The sequence below is a fragment of the Macaca mulatta genome, chromosome 20 (genome assembly GCF_049350105.2).
Source record: "Macaca mulatta isolate MMU2019108-1 chromosome 20, T2T-MMU8v2.0, whole genome shotgun sequence".
Taxonomy (NCBI): Eukaryota; Metazoa; Chordata; class Mammalia; order Primates; family Cercopithecidae; genus Macaca; species Macaca mulatta.
In genome coordinates, this window is record NC_133425.1 from 29339318 (window position 1) to 29364490 (window position 25173).

General features: G+C 50.2%; 1 protein-coding gene across 2 annotated transcripts in view; it reads left to right on the forward strand.

Annotated features, from left to right (window-relative positions):
- The window catches only part of SRCAP (Snf2 related CREBBP activator protein), a 41423-nt gene extending 17052 nt beyond the window's left edge, over positions 1-24371 (forward strand). Inside the window, exons 17-32 of one of the 2 annotated variants that reach the window (XM_028841412.2) lie at positions 3107-3276; positions 3660-3925; positions 4136-4423; positions 5069-5233; positions 5510-5695; positions 5914-6180; positions 6534-8032; positions 12537-12802; positions 12939-13141; positions 17523-17692; positions 17844-18040; positions 18136-18250; positions 18755-18874; positions 20433-20627; positions 20778-20861; positions 21283-24371. In XM_028841412.2, the coding sequence (XP_028697245.2) occupies positions 3107-3276; positions 3660-3925; positions 4136-4423; positions 5069-5233; positions 5510-5695; positions 5914-6180; positions 6534-8032; positions 12537-12802; positions 12939-13141; positions 17523-17692; positions 17844-18040; positions 18136-18250; positions 18755-18874; positions 20433-20627; positions 20778-20861; positions 21283-23961 (6870 nt within the window). In that variant the 3' untranslated portion in view covers positions 23962-24371. The remainder of the gene's footprint in view (positions 1-3106; positions 3277-3659; positions 3926-4135; positions 4424-5068; positions 5234-5509; positions 5696-5913; positions 6181-6533; positions 8033-12536; positions 12803-12938; positions 13142-17522; positions 17693-17843; positions 18041-18135; positions 18251-18754; positions 18875-20432; positions 20628-20777; positions 20862-21282) is intronic. The other variant, XM_077985899.1, reaches the window with a different exon arrangement.
- Positions 24372-25173: the final 802 nt, after the last annotated feature.

Here is a 25173-nt window from a genome sequence, read left to right on the forward strand (position 1 = left end):
ATTTCCACCCTAGCAGGGCACAAGGGTTCTAATTTTTCCACATCCTTGCCATTACCTGTTCTTTGTTTTATTACACCCATATTAATGAGTGTGAATTGGTATTTCATTGTGGTTTTGGTTTGCATTTCCCTAATGATGAGGGCTGTCAAGGATCTTTTCATGTGCTCATTGGCCCCTTGTCTATATTTTTGGATAAATGTCTATTGAAGACGTGTTTATTTTGGGTGTTTGTGTGGTGGTTGTTGAGCTGTAGGACTTCATTATATACTTTGGAAATTAACCCGTTACCAGATGTATGACTTGCAAATATTTTGTCACATTCCGTGAGTTGTCTTCACTCTGTTGATAGTGTTTTTTGATGCGCAAACACTTGTTTTTGGTGGCTTTTTTTTTTTTTTTCTGAGACAAGGTCTATCTCTGTCACCAAGGCTAGAGTTCAGTGATACAATCATAGCTCACTGCAGCCTTGAACTCCTGGGCTCAAGTAGTCCTCCCACCTCAGCCTTCTGACTAGCTGGGACCACGGGTATGCACTACCATGCCTGGTTTTTTTTTTTTTTTTTTTTTTGAGATGGAGTCTCGCTCTGACCTCAGGCTGGAGTGCAGTGGTGCCATCTTGGCTCACTGCAACCTCTGCCTCCTAGGTTCAAGCAATTCTCCACAGCCCCCTGAGTAGCTGGGGCTACAGGCGCGTACCACCACACCCAGCTAATTTTTGTATTTTTAGTAGAGATGGGGTTTCACCATGTTTCCCAGGATGGTCTTCATCTCTTGACCTCGCGATCTGCCCATCTCAGCCTCCTAAAGTGCTGGGATTACAGGTATGAGCCACCGCACCCGGCCTCACTAATTTTTTTTTTTTTTTTGAGATGGAGTCTGGCTGTGTCTCCCAGGCTGGAGTGCAGTGGCGTGATCTTGGCTCACTGCAAGCTCCGCCTCCCGGGTTCATGCCATTCTCCCGCCTCAGCCTCCCAAGTAGCTGGGACTACAGGCGCCCGCCACCACGCCCAGCTAGTTTTTTGTATTTTTAGTAGAAACGGGGTTTCACCATGTTAGCCAGGATAGTCTCGATCTCCTGACCTCGTGATCCACCCGCCTCGGCCTCCCAAGTGCTGGGATTACAGGCGTGAGCCACCGCGCCCGGCCAAATTTTTTTTTTTTTTTTAGTTTTCTTGTAGAGATGGTGTGTCACCATGTTGCTCAGGCTGGTTTCAAGCTCCTGGGCCAAGTAGCTGAAACTATATGCATGTACCACTATACTTGAGTGATTTTTTTATTTTTTATTTTAATTTTTTTGTAGAGATCGGGTGTTGATATGTTGCGTAGATGGGTCTTGAACTCCTGGCCTCAAGTGATCCTTCCACCTTGGCCTCCCAAAGCCCTGGGATTATAGGCGTGAGCTACCACACCTCGTTTTAAATTTTTTTTTTTTTTGGGTTTTACTCTTGTTGCCCATGCTAGAGTCCAATGGTGCGATCTCGGCTCACTGCAGCCTGCACCTCCCGGGTTCAAGCAATTCTTCTGCCTCAGCATCCCCAGTAACTGGGATTACGGGCATGTGCCACCATGCCCAACTAATTTTTGTTTTTAGTAGAGATGGGGTTTCACCATGCTGGCCAGACTGATCTCAAACTCCTGACCTGAGGTGATCTGTCTGCCTCGGCCTCCCAAAGTGCTGGGATTACAGGCATGAGCCACTGTGCCTGGGCCCCCCCCCCCTTTTTTTTTTTTTTGAGATGGAGTCTCACTCTGTTGGTCAGGCTGGTATACAGTGGTGCAGTGTCAGCTCACTGTAACCTCCACCTCCTGGGTTCAAGTGATTCTCCTGGCTCATTCCCAACTAGCTGGGACTACAGGTGAGTGCCACAATGCCCAGCTAATTTTTGTATTTTTAGTAGAGATGGGGTTTCACCATGTTGCTCAGCTGGTCTGGAACTCCTGATCTCAGGTAATCTGCCCACCTTGGCCTCCCAATGTTCTGGGATTACAAGCGTGAGCCACTGCACCCGGCCCTCAGTTACAAATTTTGATGTAGTCCAATTTATCTATTTTTTTCTTTTGTTGGCTGTGCTTTTGGCATCATATCCAATAAATTATTGTAAAATTGGCATCTTTGACACTGTGCATTGTGTTGTTATTACTACTTTTTTTTTTTTTTTTTTTTGAGACCGAGTCTCACTCTGTCACCCAGGCTGAAGTACAATGGTGCAGTCTCGGCTCACTGCAACCTCTGCCTCTTGGGTTCAAGTGATTCTCGATTCTTGTGCCTCAGCTTCCTGAGCAGCTGGGACTACAGGTGTGCACAACCACTCTGGTTGTATTTTTAGTAGAGATGGGGTTTCACCGTGTTGGCTAGGCTGGTCTCGAACTCCTGGCCTCAAGTGATCTGCCCACTTTGGCCTCCTAAAGTAGAAGGATTACAGGTGTGAGCCATAGTGCCCTGCCTATTATTTATTTTTTCACTTTTTTTTTCTTTTGAGACAGAGTCTTGTTCTGTGGCCCAGGCTGGGGTGCAGTGGCATAATCATAGCTCACTGCAGCCTCAGCCACCTGGACTCAAGCAATCCTCTTGCCTGAGTCTCCTGAGTAGCTGGGACTACAGGTGCGTGCTAACATGCCTGGCTAATTTTTTATTTTCTGTAGAGACAGGGTCTTACTATGTTGCCTAGGCTGATCTCAAGTTCCTGGGGTCACACAGTTCCCCAATCTTGGCCTCCCAGAGTGCTGGGATTACAGATTTGAGCCACCACGCCCAGGCTTTTATTTTGGAGTAAGGGTGTACATGTGCAGGTCTCTTACATGGGGTATATTGCATGATGCTGAGGTTTGGGGTACAATTGATCCTGTCACTCAGGTTGTGAGCATGGTCCCCAACAGGTAGTTTTTCAGCCCTTTCACCCAGTCATTTCTGGTGTGTCTTGTTCTCATCTTTATGTTCATGCGTGCCCAGTGTTTAGCTCCCACTTGTGTCTGAGTACATGTGGTATTTGGTTTTCTGTTTCTGTGTTAATTCACTTAAGGATAATGGCCTCCAGCTACATCTACATTTCAAAGGATGTGTGATTTTGTTCTTTGTGACTGTGCTTTGTGTTCTTTCTTGTGGCAGCGGATAGACATGGGTCGATTTGACCTTATTGGCCTGGAAGGTCGTGTCTCTCGATATGAGACAGACACATTTCTGCCCCGGCACCGCCTCTCTCGCCGGGTACTGCTAGAGGTGGCTACTGCTCCTGATCCCCCACCCCGGCCCAAGCCAGTCAAGATGAAGGTCAACAGGTACAAGGACTAAGGAATGAGGGGATGGTTCCTAGAATAAGTGGCTGAAAGCTGGCCGGAGGGGCCTGGGATGGGAAGAAAAGAGTTGGATACAAGGCTGGAATATTTGTATGGGATGGGTGCAGACACGTGGAGGGAATCGGGGAGAGAATAACTAGAAGAGGGTGCTGGGATGGGCTTCTGTGTTAGTCACTTTTTCTCCCATTCTGTCTGTTTTGTGCTTTCTGATTATCTTAAATTCCTATTCCTCTTTCTCCTTTGGGTCTCTTTCCTTTCCTTTGCTTTTATAATCTGTCTCCCTGCTTCATTTTCTTATTTTCTTTGATTTTGCTACCTCTTATTCTCCTTCTCTCCCTACCCACTCCCTAAATTTTTCCTCATAGGATGCTGCAGCCAGTACCTAAGCAAGAAGGCCGGACAGTGGTCGTAGTGAACAACCCACGGACGCCCCTGGGCCCTGTCCCGGTTCGACCCCCTCCAGGTCCTGAGCTCTCAGCCCAGCCCACCCCTGGCCCAGCCCCCTCAGTGCTGCCAGCACCACTGATGGTTTCAGCCTCACCTGCTGGGCCCCCGCTTATTCCTGCATCTCGGCCTCCTGGCCCTGTCATCTTGCCTCCACTGCAGCCAAACAGTGGTTCTCTCACTCAGGGTGAGTTGAAGGGGAGCCAAGGATGATGCGTGGTGCTTCAGAAAAGTTGTTCAGACTGAGGAAGAAGTAGTGAAATTAAAGGGTTTGAGGAGCTGGGCTGGGGACAGGGTTCTAGTATTTGATGGGCTGGAAGGGAGGATGGAGGCTTCTGGGACCAGGCCAAGGCTTTAGTCAGGGTATATCTGACAGGTGTTTGCTTTGTGTCTGCAGTGTTGCCATCCCCCCTGGGAGTCCTGAGTGGGACCTCACGGCCTCCCACGCCAACCTTGTCCCTAAAGCCAACACCACCTGCCCCAGTTCGCCTGAGCCCAGCCCCACCTCCAGGCTCCTCTAGCCTGTTGAAGCCCCTGACAGTGCCACCAGGTTACACCTTCCCTCCTGCTGCTGCCACCACCACTTCTACCACCACGGCAACTGCTACCACGACAGCAGTGCCAGTTCCGACTCCTGCACCACAGCGCCTCATTCTATCTCCCGATATGCAAGCTCGCCTGCCCTGTAAGTTCCCAGGGCTCTGTGGTGAGGGACTTGAGATGGGAGGAAAGCTCAGGACTATGACAGCATCAAATTTTAGGCAGCCGGGTCAGGCATAATGGCTCATGTCTATAATTCCAGCGCTTTGGGAGGCCAAGGTTGGAGGATTGCTTGAGCCAGGAGTTTGGAAGCTGCAGTAAGCCATGATTGGGCCACTGCAATCATGAGCAAGACCCTGTGTCAAAAAAAATTGAGGCAGCTAGCATGTTAGGTATTACACCAGACGTTGTTAGATCATAATTAAGAGCCCTTAAGGAATTGACATAGGGAGATGACACATAGGTGAATAAATAGTGGTAAGCCTAGCGGTAGAAAAGTATTTGGGGTAAAAGGGCAGTGTAGAGCAGAGGGTGGTGGTTAACTCAGTCTTGTGGCAGGCCGTGTTAGAGAATATAAAGGAGATTGCTAAGCAAATGGGATTGGAAGGAGTAGCACATTAAAAGCTCAAAGGCTGTAGGTGGAGACTGAGTTTGTTGGGACACAGTAAATTGTGGGAAAGGCTTGGTTGGTTGGACTGGACACTCGGGGGAGAGGTGTGCTTCATGGGGTCTGTGAAGTGGTGTTGAGCAGGATGAACCTTGTGTACAATAAGGCCTTCTCTGTTTTTAGCAGGTGAAGTGGTCAGCATCGGGCAGTTAGCCTCACTGGCACAACGTCCAGTGGCTAATGCAGGGGGAAGCAAACCTCTCACCTTCCAAATCCAGGGCAACAAGCTGACACTGACTGGTGCCCAGGTGCGCCAGCTTGCTGTGGGGCAGCCCCGCCCGCTGCAAAGTAGGTAAAACCCACCCCCTGTCCTGCCTTTTTCCTCCTCTTCCCTGTCTCTTTGTTTTTGTGACTTTTTTAAATGTCAGCCTTAATGTTTCTTTCCCAAGCTTTTGGTGGGTGGGGCCAACGGGCATGGTTGGAGGGATCTTGGATAAAGATAGGGAAGAGGTCATTCTAGAGAATTTATTCCCTCTATTCTTTCCCTCTCTTCTTGCCTTGCCTCTGCCCTCCTCAGGCTGATAGCTGCTTCTCTCTCTCTCTTTCTCTCTTCCCTTAACCCAGGGAATGTGGTGCACCTCGTGTCAGCAGGGGGGCAGCACCACCTCATCAGCCAGCCTGCCCATGTGGCCCTCATCCAGGCCGTGGCCCCGACCCCTGGCCCTACCCCTGTCTCTGTGCTGCCTTCTTCGACCCCCAGCACCACCCTTGCCCCCACTGGCCTCAGCCTTCCGCTTGCTGCTAACCAGGGTGAGGCTCCTGGCCTTCCTAATTCCTTAGCCCTTGCTGGCCTTGGTCCTTCCAGGCATGCGCTGGGCTACTGTCTGTCCAGCCTTTCCTTAGTGTTGTTTTCCCTTACGAATATCTACGATACCTGTCTGCCACCTTCTCCTGCCCCTGGACTTCTTCCATCCTTTGGGTCTCTTGTTTCTTTTCTACCTTCCTCTCAGTGTAGCTTCCTCTTGCAGTGCCACCAACCATGGTGAATAATACAGGCGTGGTGAAGATTGTAGTGAGACAAGCCCCTCGGGATGGACTGACTCCTGTTCCTCCGTTGGCCCCAGCACCCCGGCCTCCGAGCTCTGGGCTTCCAGCTGTGTTGAATCCACGCCCCACGTTAACCCCTGGCCGGCTACCCACACCTACTCTGGGTACTGCCCGAGCCCCCATGCCCACACCCACTCTGGTGAGGCCTCTTCTCAAGCTGGTCCACAGTCCTTCACCTGAAGTCACTGGTGAGTCCAGGTGGCTGAGGCCAGAAATCCTTGCCAGGAATGGAGATGAGATGGGGTTGCCCGAAGGTTTCTTAGTTTTAGTGCAAGTTTCTTCATGTCAGCATACTGCCTTGATTTGTAGTGGGCCCCAGAACTGGGCTGCCTGAGCCCTGACCTAATTTCAAGATACATTTGCTGGAATCTTGGAGGGAAAGAAAATCTAAAGTTGTCAGATTACTTGGATGTTTGACTTCATGTTGTGGGAGTGAATGCCTTTGGGGAAATGGGAAGCTTGGGGGTAAGGGAAAGGTGGGACAGAGTCAGGAAAGGGTCAGGAAGTTATTCTGGGGCTAACTCATTCTCTCTCTCCACAGCTTCAACCCCCGGAACTGCCCCTTTGACCATCTCTTCTCCTCTCCATGTGCCATCCTCACTCCCTGGGCCAGCCTCTTCTCCAATGCCAATTCCCAACTCCTCTCCTCTTGCTAGTCCTGTGTCCTCTACAGTCTCAGTTCCAGCGTCATCTTCACTCCCCATCTCTGTCCCCACCACACTTCCTGCCCCAGCCTCGGCTCCACTCACCATCCCCATCTCAGCCCCCTTGCCTGTTTCCGCTTCGGGCCCAGCTCTGTTGACCAGTGTGACTCCACCACTGGCACCTGTTGTCCCAGCGGCTCCTGGACCTCCATCCTTGGCACCATCTGGTGCTTCCCCGTCAGCATCAGCCTTGACTCTAGGTTTGGCCACAGCTCCGTCCCTGTCTTCATCTCAGACACCTGGTCACCCTCTGTTGTTGGCTCCCACCTCTTCACATGTTCCAGGGTTGAACTCAACCGTGGCCCCAGCATGCTCACCTGTCCTGGTGCCAGCTTCAGCTCTGGCCAATCCTTTTCCGGCAGCACCAAATCCAGCTCCAGCTCAGGCTTCCCTTCTGGCTCCAGCATCTTCTGCATCTCAGGCTCTAGCCACTCCTCTGGCTCCTATGACATCTCCACAGACAGCAATTCTGGCTCCTTCTCCAGCTCCTCCTCTGGCTCCTCTTCCAGTCCTGGCACCATCGCCAGGTCCTGCTCCTGTCCTGGCTTCATCACAGACTCCGGTTCCAGTTATGGCTCCATCGTCTACTCCAGGAACCTCTTTAGCCTCAGCTTCACTGGTACCAGCTCCAACCCCTGCGTTGGCTTCATCATCAACTCAAACTTTGCTACCAGCCCCGGTTCCATCACCTCTCCCGAGCCCGGCTTCTACACAGACACTGGCCCTAGCCCCAGCTTTAGCACCCACTCTTGGAGGCTCATCTCCATCTCAGACACTCTCTTTGGGCACGGGGAACCCCCAGGGACCCTTTCCAACTCAGACATTGTCATTAACTCCAGCATCATCCCTGGTACCAACTCCAGCCCAGACACTGTCTTTGGCACCAGGACCACCACTGGGTCCAACTCAGACGCTGTCTCTGGCTCCAGCACCTCCTCTGGCTCCAGCTTCTCCGATGGGCCCAGCCGCAGCTCACACACTGACTTTGGCTCCAGCATCGTCATCTGCTTCACTCCTGGCCCCAGCTTCAGTGCAGACACTGACCTTGAGCCCTGCCCCAGTTCCTACCCTGGGCCCGGCTGCAGCTCAGACCTTGGCGCTGGCCCCAGCCTCCACACAGTCCCCAGCTTCCCAGGCATCTTCCCTTGCGGTTTCGGCATCTGGTGCCGCTCCCTTGCCTGTCACCATGGTATCCCGGCTGCCTGTTTCCAAGGATGAGCCTGACACACTGACATTGCGCTCTGATCCCCCCAGCCCTCCCTCCACTGCTACCTCGTTTGGTGGCCCCCGGCCTCGACGCCAGCCCCCCCCACCACCTCGTTCCCCTTTTTATCTGGTAAGTTTTACTTCCTCAAGAGGGAACAGGAAGTTGAGTTTCTTTGGAGTATTGGTAGGGTGGATGGAACAATGATGTCACATTTAACCTGGTGAATTACAAAGCTTAATGTTACGGACCAAGTACTTGAGTGACATTTGGACAAGTCCCTTCTCTTCCCTGGGTGTGTACCTCATGATCCGCCTGCCTCGACCTCCTGAAGTGCTAGGATTACAGGCGTGAGCTACCGCGCCCGGCCTCTTTTCCCGTTTTTTAACCTGCATGGTAATAAATGGGCAGTAAAAGGAACTCTTCTCTGTCCCTTTTATGATTTCTGGTAGCCATTTCTTTCCTGTACTATGTATATAGGCCCATGTCTGTGTAGTAGTTGAGTTAAACTCACAGTTTCAGCTTAAGTAACCCAGAACTAAAGAGAAGGAAGGTCCAGTGGGTCCCTCCAGGCCCTCTGGGTTTTCCCCACTATAATCAGAGCTGCTGCTTAGTCTTTGCTTCCCGCTTACTCCCCCACCCTCCACCATTGCCATTGACTCCACCTTTGGTCTTTACCTGACCAGCCGCTAGGTTGGTCATGGCTGGTTGGAAGTAGAGAGTAGAGGGAGAAAAGAGTGACGACGTGTAGTCTGTGCTGAATTTTTTTCCCCCATCTTGGATGATACGTTGAATTTTGATTGCTCTGCAAGTAGATAATAGCCTCTTGCCACTTTTTTTTTTTTTTTTTAACAGTTTGTGCTGTAAGTCATATACTATCCAATTTACCCATTTACAGAGTACAATAGCTTTTTTTTTTTTTTTTAAATAGAGATGGGGGTCTCACTGTGTTGATCAGGCTGGTCTCGAATTCCTGGCCTCAAGTGATCCTCCTATCTTGGTCTCCCAAAATGCTGGGATTATAGGTGTGAACCACCACGCCTGGCCCTAAAGTGTATAATAGTTTTTTAATATATTTATAGAGTTGTACAATCATCAACAGAATCACAACCATTCCATGGCCCCAAAAAGAAACACTGCACCTGTTAGCTAGCATTCCTCAATCCCTCCATCCCTCCTAGTCTTGAATGACCACCATCCTACTTTTTTGTCTCTAGTTTTGCCTATGGAGTCATAATGTATAATGCGTGGTCTGTTGTGACTGGCATCTTGCACTTAGATTAATGTTCCTTGAAGTTTATTGTGTTGTAGCATATATCAGTACTTCATTTGTTTTTATGTTGAATAATAATGTATGGATACCACATTTTATCCTTCCTTGAGTTGATGGAAACATGTATTACTTCTGCTTTATGGCTATTATGAACAATGCTGTCGTGAACATTTCATGTACAAGTTTTTGTATGGACAGGTGTTTTCAGTTACTGTTAGATACATACTGAGGAGAAGAATTGCTGGGTTATATTGTAACTAGGTGTTAACTGTTTAAGGAACTGCCAGACTTTTCCAAAGTGGCTGCAACATTTGACATTAGCACCAGCAGTCTGTGAGGATTCCAGTTTCTCCACATTTGAGTCCATATATTTTTTTTTTTCCTTTTTTTTTTTTTTTGAGACGGAGTCTTGCTCTGTCGCCCAGGCTGGAGTGCAGTGGCCGGATCTCGGCTCACTGCAAGCTCTGCCTCCCAGGTTTACGCCATTCTCCTGCCTCAGCCTCCCGAGTATCTGGGACTACAGGCGCCCGCCACCTCGCCCGGCTAGTTTTTTGTATTTTTTTTAGTAGAGACGGGGGTTCACTGTGTTAGCCAGGATGGTCTCGATCTCCTGACCTCGTGATCCGCCCGTCTCGGCCTCCCAAAGTGCTGGGATTACAGGCTTGAGCCACCGCCCCCGGCCTTTTTTCCTTTTTGAGAAGGAGTGTCGCTCTGTTACACAGGCTGGAGTACATTGGCATGATCTTGGCTCACTGCAACCTCTGCCTGAGGTTGGGGTCATTGAGGTGTTCAATTACCCCACCTCAGCCTCCCTTGTAGCTGGGATCACAGGCATGTGCCACCATGCCCACCTAATTTTTTTGTATTCTTAATATTTTTTTTCTTTTTTTTTTTTTTTTTTTTTGAGACGGAGTCTTGCTCTGTCGCCCAGGCTGGAGTGCAGTGGCCAGATTTCAGCTCACTGCAAGCTCCGCCTCCCGGGTTTACGCCATTCTCCTGCCTCAGCCTCCCGAGTAGCTGAGACTACAGGTGCCTGCCACCTCGCCCGGCTAGTGTTTTTTGTATTTTTTAGTAGAGACGGGGTTTCACCGGGTTAGCCAGGATGGTCTCGATCTCCTGACCTTGTGATTCGCCCGTCTCGGCCTCCCAAAGTGCTGGGATTACAGGCTTGAGCCACCGCGCCCGGCCCTCGATATTTTATTTTTGAGACAGAGTCTTGCTCTGTTGCCCAGGCTGGAGTAAAGTGGCACCACCTCAGCTCTCTGCAACCTCTGTCTCCCAGGCTCAAACGATTCTCCTGCATCAGCCTCCCAAGTAGCTGGGACTACAGGCATGGCATCACCATGCCTGGCTAGTTTTTGTATTTTTAGTAGAGAGAGGGTTTCACCATGTTGGCCAGACTGGTCTCGAACTCCTGACCTCTGGTGATCTGCCCGCCTTGGCCTCCCAAAGTGCTGGGATTATAGACGTAAGCCACTGTGCCTGGCCAGATTTTTTTGTATTTTTAGTGGAGACGGGGTTTACCATGTTTGCCATGCTGGTCTTGAACTCCTGACTTCAAGCGATCTGCCTGCCTCAGCCTCCCAAAGGCTGAGGCACATCAACACTTATTTTGATTATAGCCATCCTGCTGGGTGTGAAGTAGTAGTTCATTGTGATTTTGATTTGAATTTCCCTGTTGGCTGATGTTGAGCTTTATTTCATGTGGTTGAAATACTATGTTGGCCATTTGTGTATCTTTGAAGAACTATCTGTTCAGATCCTCTGCCCTTTTAAAATGGGTTGTCTTTTTATTATTGAGTTGTAAGAGTTCTTTATATATTCTGGTTACAGATCCTTTTTCAGATGTATGGTTTACAAATAGTCTTTTTTTTTGAGGCAGTGTCTCACTTTGTCACCCAGGCTAGAGTGCAGTGGCACAATCTCTGCTCATTGCAGCCTCCTGGGCTTAAGTGAACCTTCCATCTCAGCCCTCCAAGTAGCTGGGACTGCAGATTCGTGCCACCATGCCAGGCTACTTGTTTCTTTTTTTGAGATGGAGACTCACTCTGTCACCAGGCTGGAGTCCAGTGTGCGATCTTGGCTCACTGCACCCTCCACCTCCCAGGTTCAAGCGATTCTCCTGCCTCAGCCTCCTGAGTAGCTGGGACTACAGGCTCGCACCACTACACCCAGCTCTTTTTTTTTGTATTTTTAGTAGAGACGGGGTTTCATCATGTTGGACAGGATAGTCTCGTTCTTTTGACCTCATGATCCGCCCACCTCGGCCTCCCAAAGTGCTGGGATTACAGGTGTGAGCCATCGCGCCTGGCCCTTGTTTGTATTTTTTTGTAGAGATGGGGTTTTGCCATGTTGCCCAAACTGTTCTTGAACAGGAGGCTCAAGCCATCCGCCTAGGCCTCCCAAAGTGCTGGGATTATAGGCTTGAGCCACTGCTCCTGGCCAGATTTTCTTTTTGTTGCTGTTGAGAGCTTGCCTCAAAAGGAACTAGCTCTTTGAGTCTATTGGTTTTTCCCTCTGCTAGGACACTTTTTTTCCATCACTTAGAGCACTTCAAACCAAGAGGTGATACTTGGTATCAGGAAGGAGATTTGGAACACTCTTCTTTTCACAACTATCTCCTGGGGTCTAGTCTCTCTCATTTATTCATTTTGTTAACAGATAGATGTATTGGAAGCTTAATTGTGCTAGTTACTGGGTGATTATGGTGAGCAAGGCATAATTCATGTTATATGGGGCCTACCGTGTAGTGGACAGATGTTAGTCAAATAATCATACAAATGTGTAACTACAAGCAAAATAAGTGATACAAAGAAGTTTTACAAACTATGAAACTGGAAGCACAAAGATGGGAAAGGATTGGGTCAAAGTCATCCTGGTCTACTTACTGCCAGGTTGCCCATTTTCTGTCTCAGAGTGACGAGACCTGGATGTCTGGTTAGCTGTTCCCATTCCACCCCATTCCAGTCTGGCCTTTGGCAAAAACCTCGTCTGGATTTGATTGGCCTCTCTGTATCCTGGTCAGTGATTTGAAGAAGGCTGTAGTCCTGGAGTTGAGTGTTACATAGGAAAATACCCATAAATTGTCCATTCTGTAAACTTGTTGGAATTATAGATCTTAATTTTGAATATTCAGTCATGCTGCTTTGGTAGCATGCAAAGAAAGATCAGTTTTCTCTTACAGAGAAGTTACTTAATATTGTGAAAAGAATAGTTCTCATTGATAACTTGGAATACTACAAAAAGCATAGTGTATTTTTGGATCTCATGGTTTCTGTATATTTCTATCTGGGAAGAACAGTCAGGTTTTGATGTGGACTCTGAGGGCCCTGATTACTTTCTCTGTTTCTCTCTCACCTCCAGGACTCCCTGGAGGAAAAGCGGAAGCGGCAGCGGTCTGAACGCCTGGAACGGATTTTCCAACTTAGTGAGGCTCATGGGGCCCTGGCACCTGTGTATGGGACTGAAGTCCTGGATTTCTGTACCCTACCCCAACCTGTTGCCAGCCCCATCGGCCCTCGTTCTCCTGGCCCCAGCCACCCCACCTTTTGGACTTATACCGAGGCTGCCCACCGGGCTGTACTGTTTCCCCAGCAGCGACTAGACCAGCTGTCAGAAATCATTGAGAGGTTGGCAGGGCTAAGTGCTAATGGGGAGTGGGTCTTGGGGCCTCAGAGTGGATGTAGTGCTTAGGGCTGGTGAAGGTGTTAACTTCTGGGGCATTTCAGAGTGCCATCTTTTACACTGCCTGCCTTCCTTCCACAGGTTCATCTTTGTCATGCCTCCTGTGGAGGCACCTCCCCCTTCCCTGCATGCCTGCCACCCACCTCCTTGGCTGGCCCCACGTCAGGCAGCCTTCCAGGAGCAATTGGCCTCTGAGCTCTGGCCCCGGGCTCGTCCATTGCACCGTATTGTGTGTAACATGCGCACCCAGTTCCCCGACTTGAGACTCATCCAGTATGATTGCGGTGAGTTTTTTGGCTAATGTGGGACCCTTGGCTTCTCTTCCTTTCTTACTAGTAAGACTGTTACATCAGAGGGATGCTGCGCTTAAGGTCTCTCGCTATTTCTGTAAAGGTTTAGATGGTTTTTTAGGTTATGCTTATGGGCAAGATAGAGAAATGTAAGCCTCATGTTAGATTCTTGACATTCATAAATTTGATTTTCTCTTTTTTCTTTCTTTTATTTTGAGATAAAGTCTCACTCAGTTGCCCAGGCTGGAGTGCAGTGGTGCAGTCTCAGCTCACTGCAGCCTCCTAGGTTCAAGCGATTGTCCCACCTCAGCCTCCAGAATAGCTGTGATTACAGACATGTGCCACCATGCCTGGCTAATTTTTGTATTTTTAGTAGATTTTAGTAAATTTTGTATTTCGCCGTGATGGCCAGGCTGATCTCGAACTCCTGATCTCAAGGCCTCGAACTCCCGCCTCAGCCTCCAAAGTGCTGGAATCACAGGCATGAGCCACCATGCCGGCTATGAATTTGACTTTCATGACAGTTGAAAATGTGCTGCTAACTCATTCATTCAGTGATCATTTTGTGAACATCTGTTACATTTTACTGATCATTTGGGATACAATAGGAAGTAAGACAGTGCAGCATAGAGTTTTCATTTAGGTGTATGGAAAAAGATGTCTGGTGGTACAAGACTGCACAGGAAGTGAACAGTAAATTTTGGTCTTGGAAAAGACAATGACCTTTTTGTGTTGGCTAAAATTATTTGGCGGTAACAGAAAACCAACTAACAGTTGCTTAAACCACAAGAGCATTTATTGTTTACTTAATGAGCCAGTCTGAGAATAGTGGTGTGTAGCTGTTTCAGTAGCTTAACGATATTTTCAGGGACTAGGACCTTTGCTTCGTTCGTTCTTTTTTTTTTTTTTTGAGATGGAGTCTCGCTCTGTCACCCAGACTGGAGTGCTGTGGCTCGATCTCGGCTCACCGCAACCTCCACCTCCCAGATTCCAGTGATTCTCCCGCTTCAGCCTCCGGAGTAGCTGGGATTACAGGCGTGCACCACCACGCCCAGCTAATTTTTGTATTTTTAGTAGAGACGAGGTTTCACCATGTTGGTCAGGCTGGTCTTGATCTCCTGACACCGTGATCCGCCGGCCTTGGCTTCCCAAAGTGCTGGGATTACAGGTGTGAGCCACTGCGCCTGGCCCTTTTTTTTTTTTTTGAGACAGAGTTTTGCTCTGTTTCAAGCTATTCTCCTGCCTCAGCCTCCCGAGTAGATGGGATTACAGGTGCCCACCACCATGCCTGGGTGAGTTTTTTGTATTTTTAGTAGAGACAGGGTTTCACCATGTTGGCCAGGCTGGTCTCGAACTCCTGACCTCGTGATCCCCTTGCCTTGGCCTTCCAAAGGGCTGGGATTATAGGCATGAGCCACCACACCCAGCCTTAAGGGACCAGGACCTTATCTTTCTACCCTGCTGTACCATCTTTAGCTTTTATCTTTTTAGTCTCATGCTTTTGTTTCTTCATGTTAGGATGGCTGCCATAATTCCAGGGTATACACCAGTCCTCTAAACAAGAAACAAGGGGTTGAGACAAAACAGTCTGAGAAAGTTTTCTGGGAACAAAAGACCTCCAAGCTGGCCGGGCGCGGTGGCTCAATGCCTGTCATCCCAGCACTTTGGGAGGCTAAGGCGGGCGGATCACGAGGTTAGGAGATTGAGACCATCCTATGAATGGTGAAACCCCGTCTCCACTAAAAATACAAAAAATTAGCCGGGTGTAGTGGCGGGCGTCTGTAGTCCCAGCTACTCGGGAGGCTGAGGCGGGAGAATGGCGTGAACCCGGGAGGCAGAGCTTGCAGTGAGCCGAGATCGCACCACTGTACTCCAGCCTGGGCGACAGAGCAAGACTCTGTCTCAAAAAAAAAAAAAAAAAAAAGACCTCCAAGCTGACTTTGCTTCATAACTCATTGGCTCAAACTGAGCTATATGCCCATATCTAGAGCAATCACTGACAAAGGGGAATAGCAAAAAAGGCCTCTGGCTTATTTACAACTTATTTATTTTCTGGGGTTGGGTTGGGGCCTCCTTCACCTGGGAGCAAGGAACTTCTGCCAGCTGTCCAGTGTTAATCAGGTTCTGTTACCCAAGAATGGCTGTTGGGTAAGTGACTTGTTTCTTCCACAACCCTGCACAGACATTTCTATAGTAACATGTTTCAAGATTTCTTAAATTTTCTAGAATAGAAGAAAATCAAAATTTTTATTAATATGTGTTCAATAAATGTTTTGGTAAAAAAAGTGTTTTTGTTATAATTGCAACTATTCAGAATAGATAAACTGAAAGTCTTGGTTAAAAGTGTTCAAGGCCGGGTGTGATGGCTCATACTTGTAATCCCAGCACTTGGGTAGGCTGAGGTGAGCAGATCACTTGAGGCAAGTAAAGACCAGCCCAGGCAACGTGGCGAAACCCTTTCTCCTCAAAAATTGAAAAATTAGTTGGATGTAATGGTGCACACCTATAGTCCCAGCTACTCAGGTGGCTGGATTGCAGGACCCTGGGAGGTCAAGGCTGCAGTCAGCTGTGATCATGTCACTGCACTCTAGCCTGGGCGACAGGGTGAGACCCTGTCTCAAAAATAAAATAAGACTGGGTCCGGTGGCTCATGTCTATAATCCCAGCACTTTGAGCGGCCAAGGTGGGCAGATCACTTGAGCTCACGAGTTGGAGACCAACCTGGGCAATATGGCAAAACCCTGTCTCTACAAAAAAATACAAAAATTAGCCAGGATGGTGGCACGTGCCTGTAGTTCAAGCTACTTGGAAGGCTGAGGCAGGAGGATGGCTTAAGCCCGGGAGGCAGAGGTTTAGTGAGCCGAGATCGCACCACTGCACTCCTGCCTGGGTGATAGAGCCAGACCTTGTCTCAAAAAATGAAATAATAAAGTAAGTGTTCAGGCTGGGCATGGTGGCTCAGGCCTATAATCCCAGCACTTTGGGAGGCTGAGGCGGGAGGATCACCTGAGGTCGGGAGTTCGAGACCAGCCTGACCAACATGGGGAAACCCTGTCTGTACTAAAAATACAAAATTACCCAGGCGTGGTGGCACATGCCTGTAATCCCCCCTACTCGGGAGGCTGAGGCAGGATAATCGCTTGAATCCAGGAGGCGCAGATTGCCGTGAGCTGAGATCGCACCATTGCACTCCAGCCTGGGCAACGAGAACAAAACTCCATCTGAAAAAAAAAAAAAAAAAAAAGTTCAAACTGAGTTACCAGAAATGTTGAAGTTGTTTCTGTGTTTGATGGAAGGTTGAACTAGATAACCTTCTAAGAGCCTTTATGGTTCTGACTGTGACCTTAAATCCCTGTCTGTAAGCTGTGACAATGGATTTATTGACATCTATCCTGTGAATCTGTTCTGGATTTCAGGTGGTATGACTGTTGTAATACTTAAGAATCCCTTGCTCATAAAGCATTGAGGATTCTGTTCTTCCCTCGATGTTGTGTATTCCCCTACTCTTTTAGTTAGACTCAAAGAAATTAGATTCTAGGCCGGAGCAGACCGAAGAGGTGAAGCCCTTAAAGGAAGAACTTGTATGGCGTTAAATATAGATATGTATTTTTTTGTTTTGTTTTGTTTTGTTTTTTGTTTTTTTTTTTGTTTTGTTTTTTTTTTTGAGACGGAGTCTCACGCTGTTGCCCAGGCTGGAGTGCAGTGGCGCGATCTCGGCTCACTGCAAGCTCCGCCTCCCGGGTTCCCGCCATTCTCCTGCCTCAGCCTCCTGAGTAGCTGGGACTACAGGCGCCCGCCACCGCGCCCGGCTAATTTTTTGTATTTTTAGTAGAGACGGGGTTTCACTGTGGTCTCGATCTCCTGACCTTGTGATCCGCCCGCCTCGGCCTCCCAAAGTGCTGGGATTACAGGCTTGAGCCACCGCGCCCGGCCTAGATATGTATTTTTTGTGACAGGGTCTCACTTTGTTGCCCAGGCTGAAGTGCAGTGGTGGGATCTCAGCTCACTGCAACCTCTGCCTCCTGGGTCCAAGCCTGAGTTCTCATGCCTCAGCCTCCTGAGTAGCTGGGATTACAGGCGCCTGCCACCACGCCTAGCTAATTTTTGTATTTTTAGTAGAGACAGGGTCTCATGTTGGCCAGGCTGGTCTCGAACTCCCGACTTAAAGTGATCCACCTGCCTCGGCTTCTCAGAGTGCAGGGATTACAAGCGTAAGCCACCATGTCCCGCTGTAATTAAACATTTTTGATCCGCTAGGCTAATTGAAACTTTGGCCTAAAGCATTGATTACCTTTTAACCCCAGCCTTACACTGCTAAGCATTCTACCCATTGCAGCTTGTAGCTAGCTCCCTGTATCCCTTAATATCTCTTCAGGAAAATTGCAGACGTTGGCAGTGCTGTTGCGGCAGCTTAAGGCAGAGGGCCACCGAGTGCTCATCTTCACCCAGATGACCCGAATGCTGGATGTATTGGAGCAGTTTCTCACCTACCATGGCCATCTCTACCTGCGCCTGGATGGGTCTACTAGAGTTGAACAGAGACAGGTAACCCAGGTTTCTGCAGCCCTTAGAGGCTCACCTCTGCTTCTCTCTTCTTTTCCCAGGATTTGGGCTTCCAGAGGGGGTGCCACTAAGCCTTAGACCTGTTTCGGGGGATAAGTCTCCCAGTATCATCTTTTTTTCCCTTTCTTTCTAGGCCTTGATGGAACGGTTCAATGCAGACAAACGCATATTCTGCTTCATCCTTTCAACTCGGAGTGGGGGTGTGGGCGTGAACCTGACAGGAGCAGACACTGTTGTTTTTTATGACAGCGACTGGAATCCCACCATGGATGCTCAGGCCCAGGACCGCTGTCACCGAATTGGCCAGACCCGGGATGTTCACATATATAGGTATTGCCTAGTCTTCCCTCACCTTACTTCCCCTTTACTGATGGGGTTTCCTGGATATATTTGGCTGCTTACACATGGCCTTCATCACCCCCTAGGCTTATCAGTGAACGGACAGTGGAGGAGAACATCCTAAAAAAGGCAAATCAGAAGAGAATGTTGGGAGACATGGCCATTGAGGGAGGCAACTTCACCACAGCCTATTTTAAACAGGTACTTAAGTAAGATCTTTTAGCCTATGCAGGAGAAAACTGCTGTGCCTTTAGGAATTCCTCCTGTTTATTAAAAAAGACTGCTTTGCACTTTGGGAGGCTGAGGCAGGCGGATCACTTGAGGCCAGGAGTTCGAGACCAGGCTGGCCAACATGATGAAACCCCGTCTCTACTAAAAATACAAAAATTAGCCAGGCGTGATGGTGGGTGCCTGTAATCCTAGCTGCTTGAAAGGCTGAGGCAGGAGAATCACTTGAACCTGAGAGGCGGAGGTTGCAGTGAGCTGAGATGGCGCCATTGCACTTTAGCCTGGGTGACGAGAGCAAAAGTGTCTCAAAAAAGAAAAAAAAAAAGGACTGCTTTGGCCTTCACAGACCTGTGTCTTCAGCCAGTGGCACCCCTGATAGTTCCAAGAACCATCAGCCTTACAACTTAGAGCCTTACAGCTTAGAGCTAAGACTAGCATTCTGTTGATTCTGACAGTTCCCTCTGTTCTATCCGATAGCAGACCATCCGAGAGCTGTTTGATATGCCCCTGGAGGAACCTTCTAGCTCATCTGTGCCCTCTGCCCCTGAAGAGGAAGAAGAGACTGTGGCCAGCAAGCAGACTCATATTCTGGAGCAGGTGAAAAAAGAGTGGGCAGTTCCTAAAGTTGAGCTAATTCTTACAGCATATCTTGTCCTTTGTTAGTCTGTTGAACTTGTCCAGGGGAAAGAGATGTTTTTTCTGCTTCCCAGATTACAGTCAGCGTTTGATAGTTGTAAGTACATTGCTTATTGGTTCACATGATTTAGTAGGAAAAAAGACAGGATTTTGGAGTCCTTAGTTTTAGGTATGAATTTCAGTAATGCTTCTTTAGTGTTAAGACAAGTTACAATCCTCACTCTTTTGAACCTCACTTCCTATTAAAAGTAATGTGGGCAGGGCATGGAGGGTGGCTCACACCTGTAATCCCAGCACTTTGGGAGGCTGAGGCTCCCAACTGGAAAGCTTTGAAAACACACAAATGCTCAGACCCAGCACCCCAAAATTATGATAGATTTTGAGAGAGGGCCAAGGAATAAATCTTTTAAAAACCTTTCCAAATGTGATTTAATTATGTGTAAGTGTTTGAAACAGCGTTTCACATTAAGTACAAAGCATTAAGTACGGCCGGGCGCGGTGTCTCAAGCCTGTAATCCCAGCACTTTGGGAGGCCAAGACGGGTGGATCATGAGGTAGGGAGATCGAGACCATCCTGGCTAACACGGTGAAACCCCGTCTCTACTAAAAAAATACAAAAACAAAAAAAATTAGCCGGGTGAGGTGGCGGGCGCCTGTAGTCCCAGCTACTCGGGAGGCTGAGGCAGGAGAATGGCGGAACCCAGGAGGCGGAGCTTGCAGTGAGCCGAGATCGCGCCACTGCACTCCAGCCTGGGCGACAGAGCGAGACTCCGTCTCAAAAAAAAAAAAAAAAAAAAGCATTAAGTACACAGCATATCCACCTCACCATTTAATCCTCAAAATTATTTCCTTTTCATTAGCATTTCCACTTAAGTATTTAGGTTGATGCAAAAATAATTGCAGTTTTTGACATTATATTACTTTTTTTGGAGATGGAGTCTCGCTCTTTCGCCCAGGCTGGAGTGCAATGACGCGATCTCGGCTCACTACAACCTCCACCTCCCGGGTTCAAGCGATTCTCCTGCCTCAGCCTCCTGTGTAGCTGGGATTACAGGCACGTGCCACCACACCCAGCAGATTTTTGTATTTTTAATAGAGATGGGGTTTCACCACGTTGGTCAGGCTGGTCTTGAACTCCTGACCTCATGCCTCCCAAAGTACTGGAATTACAGGAGTGAGCCACCGTGCCCAGGTGAATTGTGCATTTCTATTCACATCTTTCTGTGATGGCTTTTTTGTTTGTTTGTTTTTTTGTTTTTTGAGAGCTGAGGCTGGCTTTAAAGGAAGGGAGGTAGAGCGAGCAATCTCTAAAATACTCATTTTTCCCTAGTGGGTGTCCTGGTAAAATCCGTTCCATCCTTTGTGGACCACTGAGTTGTGGTAACTCTGGAGGCCTAGGAGGTTGTTGAGTTCTATTGCAAACCTAGTTTGGTGTATGCCTGGTCTTGCCTGAATCAAATCACATGATGTAAAGTACTTATAGTCTCATGTTTTTGTTTCCTTTTATACACCCTGGTAGGCATTGTGTCGGGCAGAAGATGAAGAGGATATCCGTGCAGCCACCCAGGCCAAGGCTGAACAGGTGGCTGAGCTTGCAGAATTTAATGAGAACGATGGGTTTCCTGCTTGTGAGGGAGAGGAGGCTGGCCGGCCTGGGGCTGAGGATGAGGAGATGTCCCGGGCTGAGCAGGAAATTGCTGCCCTCGTAGAACAGGTCAGTCAGTGTTGGACCCACTAGTTCTTGACTTTACTGCTTCCCCTGGGCTTGTGACCCTCCTTCTGTCTTCCCTGCTGGGAATAAATAAGGGTGGTGGGTCCCTGGGTACCAGGTTCCTACGTTTATCATCACTGCTCCTCCTTGCAGCTGACCCCCATTGAGCGTTATGCCATGAAATTCCTGGAGGCCTCACTGGAGGAGGTGAGCCGAGAGGAGCTCAAACAGGCAGAAGTGAGTATTTCCAGGGATGGGGCTGGCAGTTGGAAGCTGCTAATTTCTTTTTCTTTGTTTTTTTGAGACAAAGTTTCACTCTGTCGCCCAGTCTGGAGTGTATTGGTACAATCTCGGGTCACTGCAATCTTTGCCTCCCGGGTTCAAGCAGTTCTTCTGCCTCAGCCTCCCGAGAAGCTGGGATTACAGGCGTGTGCCACCACACCTGGCTAGTTTTTGTATTTTTAGTACAAATGGGGTTTCACCATGTTGGCCAGGCTGGTCTTGAACTCCTGACCTCAGGTGATCCGCTGGCCTCAGCCTCCCCAAGTGCTGGAATTACAGGCATGAGCCACTGCGCCTGGCCTGGAAGCTGCTAATTTCTACTCACTCTCTACTCTGCTTGCCTCCTCCTGACCACTTGTGGGCCCTGTTGTTGTAGGAGCAAGTGGAAGCTGCCCGCAAAGACCTGGACCAAGCCAAGGAGGAGGTGTTCCGCCTACCCCAAGAGGAGGAGGAGGGGCCAGGGGCTGGGGATGAGAGTTCCTGTGGGACTGGTGGAGGCACCCACCGGCGCAGTAAAAAGGCCAAGGCCCCTGAGAGGCCAGGGACTCGTGTCAGTGAGCGTCTTCGTGGAGCCCGGGCTGAGACTCAAGGGGCAAACCACACTCCTGTCATATCCGCCCATCAAACTCGCAGCACCACCACACCGCCCCGCTGCAGTCCTGCCAGGGAGAGAGTTTCCAGGCCAGCACCTAGGCCTCGACCCACTCCAGCTTCAGCTCCAGCTGCAATTCCTGCCCTTGTTCCTGTCCCAGTCTCTGCCCCAGTACCCATTTCAACCCCAAATCCAATAACCATTCTCCCTGTCCATATATTGCCTTCTCCCCCCCCTCCACAGATTCCTCCTTGTTCTCCTGCCTGCACCCCTCCTCCCGCCTGTACCCCTCCACCAGCTCATACACCGCCTCCAGCCCAAACCTGTCTTTTAACTCCTTCCTCTCCTCTCTTGCTTGGTCCACCTTCTGTGCCCATTTCTCCCCCAGTCACCAACCTCCCCTTGGGTTTGAGGCCTGAGGCAGAACTGTGTGCCCAGGCATTGGCATCTCCAGAGTCCCTGGAGCTGGCTTCTGTGGCCAGTTCAGAAACCTCCTCACTTACTCTTGTGCCCCCTAAAGATCTGTTGCCAGTTGCTGTGGAGATCCTGCCTGTGTCAGAGAAGAACCTTTCTCTCACCCCTTCTGCACCCAGCCCGACCTTGGAGGCTGGCAGTGTCCCTAACGGTCAAGAACAGGAGGCACCACATTCTGCTGAGGGCACCACCCTTACAGTGCTGCCTGAAGGTGAGGAGTTGCCCCTGTGTGTGAGTGAGAGCAATGGCCTGGAGCTCCCACCCTCAGCAGCATCTGATGAGCCACTTCAGGAGCCACTGGAAGCTGACAGGACCTCGGAAGAGCTGGCAGAGGCCCAGACCCCAACCTCCAGCCCAGAGAAGCCACAGGAACTTGTTACACCTGAGGTTGCAGCTCCATCCACCTCATCTTCAGCCACTTCCTCACCTGAGGGTCCTTCACCTGCCCGACCTCCTCGGCGTCGCACCAGTGCTGATGTGGAAATTAGGGGTCAAGGGACTGGTCGGCCAGGACAACCACCAGGCCCCAAAGTGCTTCGAAAGCTGCCAGGACGGCTAGTAACTGTGGTAGAGGAAAAGGAACTGGTGCGGCGGCGGCGGCAGCAGCGGGGAGCTGCCAGCACCCTAGTGCCTGGGGTCTCTGAGACTAGCGCCAGCCCAGGAAGCCTGTCTGTCCGCAGCATGTCAGGGCCAGAATCCTCCCCTCCCATTGGTGGGCCTTGTGAAGCTGCTCCTTCATCCTCACTGCCCACTCCACCCCAGCAGCCCTTCATTGCTCGCCGTCACATTGAGCTGGGGGTGACTGGTGGTGGCACCCCAGAGAATGGAGACGGAGCACTGCTTGCCATCACCCCACCTGCTGTGAAACGTCGGAGGGGGAGGCCCCCCAAGAAGAACAGGTCTCCAGCAGATGCTGGGAGAGGTGTGGATGAGGCACCCTCATCCACCTTGAAGGGAAAAACCAATGGGGCTGACCCAGTCCCTCGGCCTGAGACCCTAATTGTTGCAGAGCCTGTCCTGGAACCACAGTTTGTTCCTGGGCCCCAGCCTCTTGGACCCCAGCCACTTCACAGACCCAATCCTATCCTGTCACCTGTGGAGAAAAGAAGGCGAGGGCGACCCCCTAAGGCACGAGATTTGCCCATCCCTGGGACCATTTCCTCTCCAGGGGATGGCAACTCCGAAAGTCGGACACAGCCACCCCCACACCCATCACCCCTAACCCCACTCCCACCACTGCTAGCTTGTCCCACTGCTACTGTTGCCAACACTGTCACCACTGTCACCATTTCAACGTCCCCACCCAAACGGAAGAGGGGCCGACCTCCCAAGAATCCTCCATCACCTCGGCCCAGCCAGCTCCCTGTGTTGGACCGTGACAGCACTTCTGTCCTCGAGAGCTGTGGATTGGGGAGGCGACGGCAACCGCAGGGCCAAGGGGAGAGTGAGGGTAGTTCCTCTGATGAGGATGGAAGCCGCCCCCTCACCCGCCTGGCCCGCCTTCGGCTTGAAGCAGAAGGAATGCGAGGACGGAAGAGTGGAGGGTCCATGGTGGTGGCTGTAATTCAGGATGACCTGGACTTAGCAGATAGCGGGCCAGGGGGGTTGGAAATGACACCTCCTGTGGTCTCATTAGCCCCAAAACTGCGCTCGACCCGGCTGCGTCCAGGGTCTCTAGTCCCCCCACTAGAGACTGAGAAGGTGCCTCGCAAACGAGCAGGGGCCCCAGTTGGTGGGGGTCCTGGGCTGGCAAAGCGGGGCCGCCTACAGCCCCCAAGTCCCCTGGGGCCTGAGGGTTCGGTAGAGGAGTCTGAGGCTGAAGCCTCAGGTGAGGAGGAGGAAGGGGATGGGACCCCACGCCGACGTCCTGGTCCCCGCCGGCTTGTTGGGACCACCAACCAAGGGGACCAGCGCATCTTGCGCAGCAGTGCCCCTCCCTCCCTGGCTGGCCCTACTGTTAGTTACAGAGGCCGCAAGGCCAAGACGTGAGTGGGCTGCCCCTCCACCTAGGCTTTCCACCGTGGCCGCTCCCTCCATGACCAGGCCTGACTCTGTTAACCACTACTTGAAGTCTTGAGGGGGAAAGCCTCCAGGGAGACATAGGGGCCTTCTCCCTTCTTCCCACCAAAGTAGGGGGTAGGCAACTGGTTGTCATGGAAATGGGGATCATCACAGTCCCCCTCCCCTTCACCCCACGTGGCTGGGCAGTGTTAAGGGTGGCAAGATAGTCTCTGTCCCCACCCCCTTGTACTTGATTCCCCAGCTGTCTTTCACAGCCCCCCACCCTTAGGGGAAAGGGGAGGGGCTTCTCTACAATGAGGTTTTTTTCTTTTTTTCTTTTTTTCTTTTTTTTTTTTTTTTAAGAAGAAAAAATAATAAACTTAGTTTCTGTACGAGCATCCGCGTAAGGAGGCTTCTGATTTTCTGGTCTGGTGGAGGGTTGGGTGGGAACTTGGGCATCGTTTTTCTCTTCCCTCTTGCTCTTGCAAAGATCCTAGCACCTGATCTCTAGCCTAGGACTGTATATTCCAAGTAGAAACCTACCCAAGAAAAGGGAAGATTGGTGAATTTGATGTGGTAGGGTGCCTTTCCCTAGTCAGTTTGAAGTCACAGACATTCTTTTCCTCCTCTCTTTTCCCTCGGTTCCTAGACGTTCCTCAGAGCTCTTTGATGCCTCAGACCTTTCCCTTTTATCCCTCTTGCTCAGGTGCTTCCTTTCACTCCTTTTTCCAGAGGGCAGGCGTCCTAGCTCCAGTTGGTCCATCCCTTGGGCACTCCCCTGCTCTTCATCTAGCCAAACTGGTTTGAGTCAGCCACACCCCTTCCCAGCTCCCTGAGCTCTTCAGGTGGTGGCTGGCCACTCAACCCCACCCCTGGGCTTGGCTTGGAGCCCTGAGTCAGCTCCATCACCACCCAAGCCAAACCAAAGCTGAGGCAGGAGCCGAAACTCAGAGTCCCTCAAAGCCTATAGCCAGGTAAGAGCCCTGTTCATTTTATATTCTCTGTTGACTCCCTGGGCCCTCCTTGTGTCTTCCTGTTGACTCTGTTTACCTCATCCGAGTTATTTATTTGTATCTACTTCCCTGCAGCTTCTTGGCACACATCATTCTTTGCTCTGTGCTTGTCTCACCCCTTTCACCTTTCCTATCCTTTGTTCCTTGGGTTCAGGGAGCCATTGTGGTTTCATTTTGTGTGGGTTGT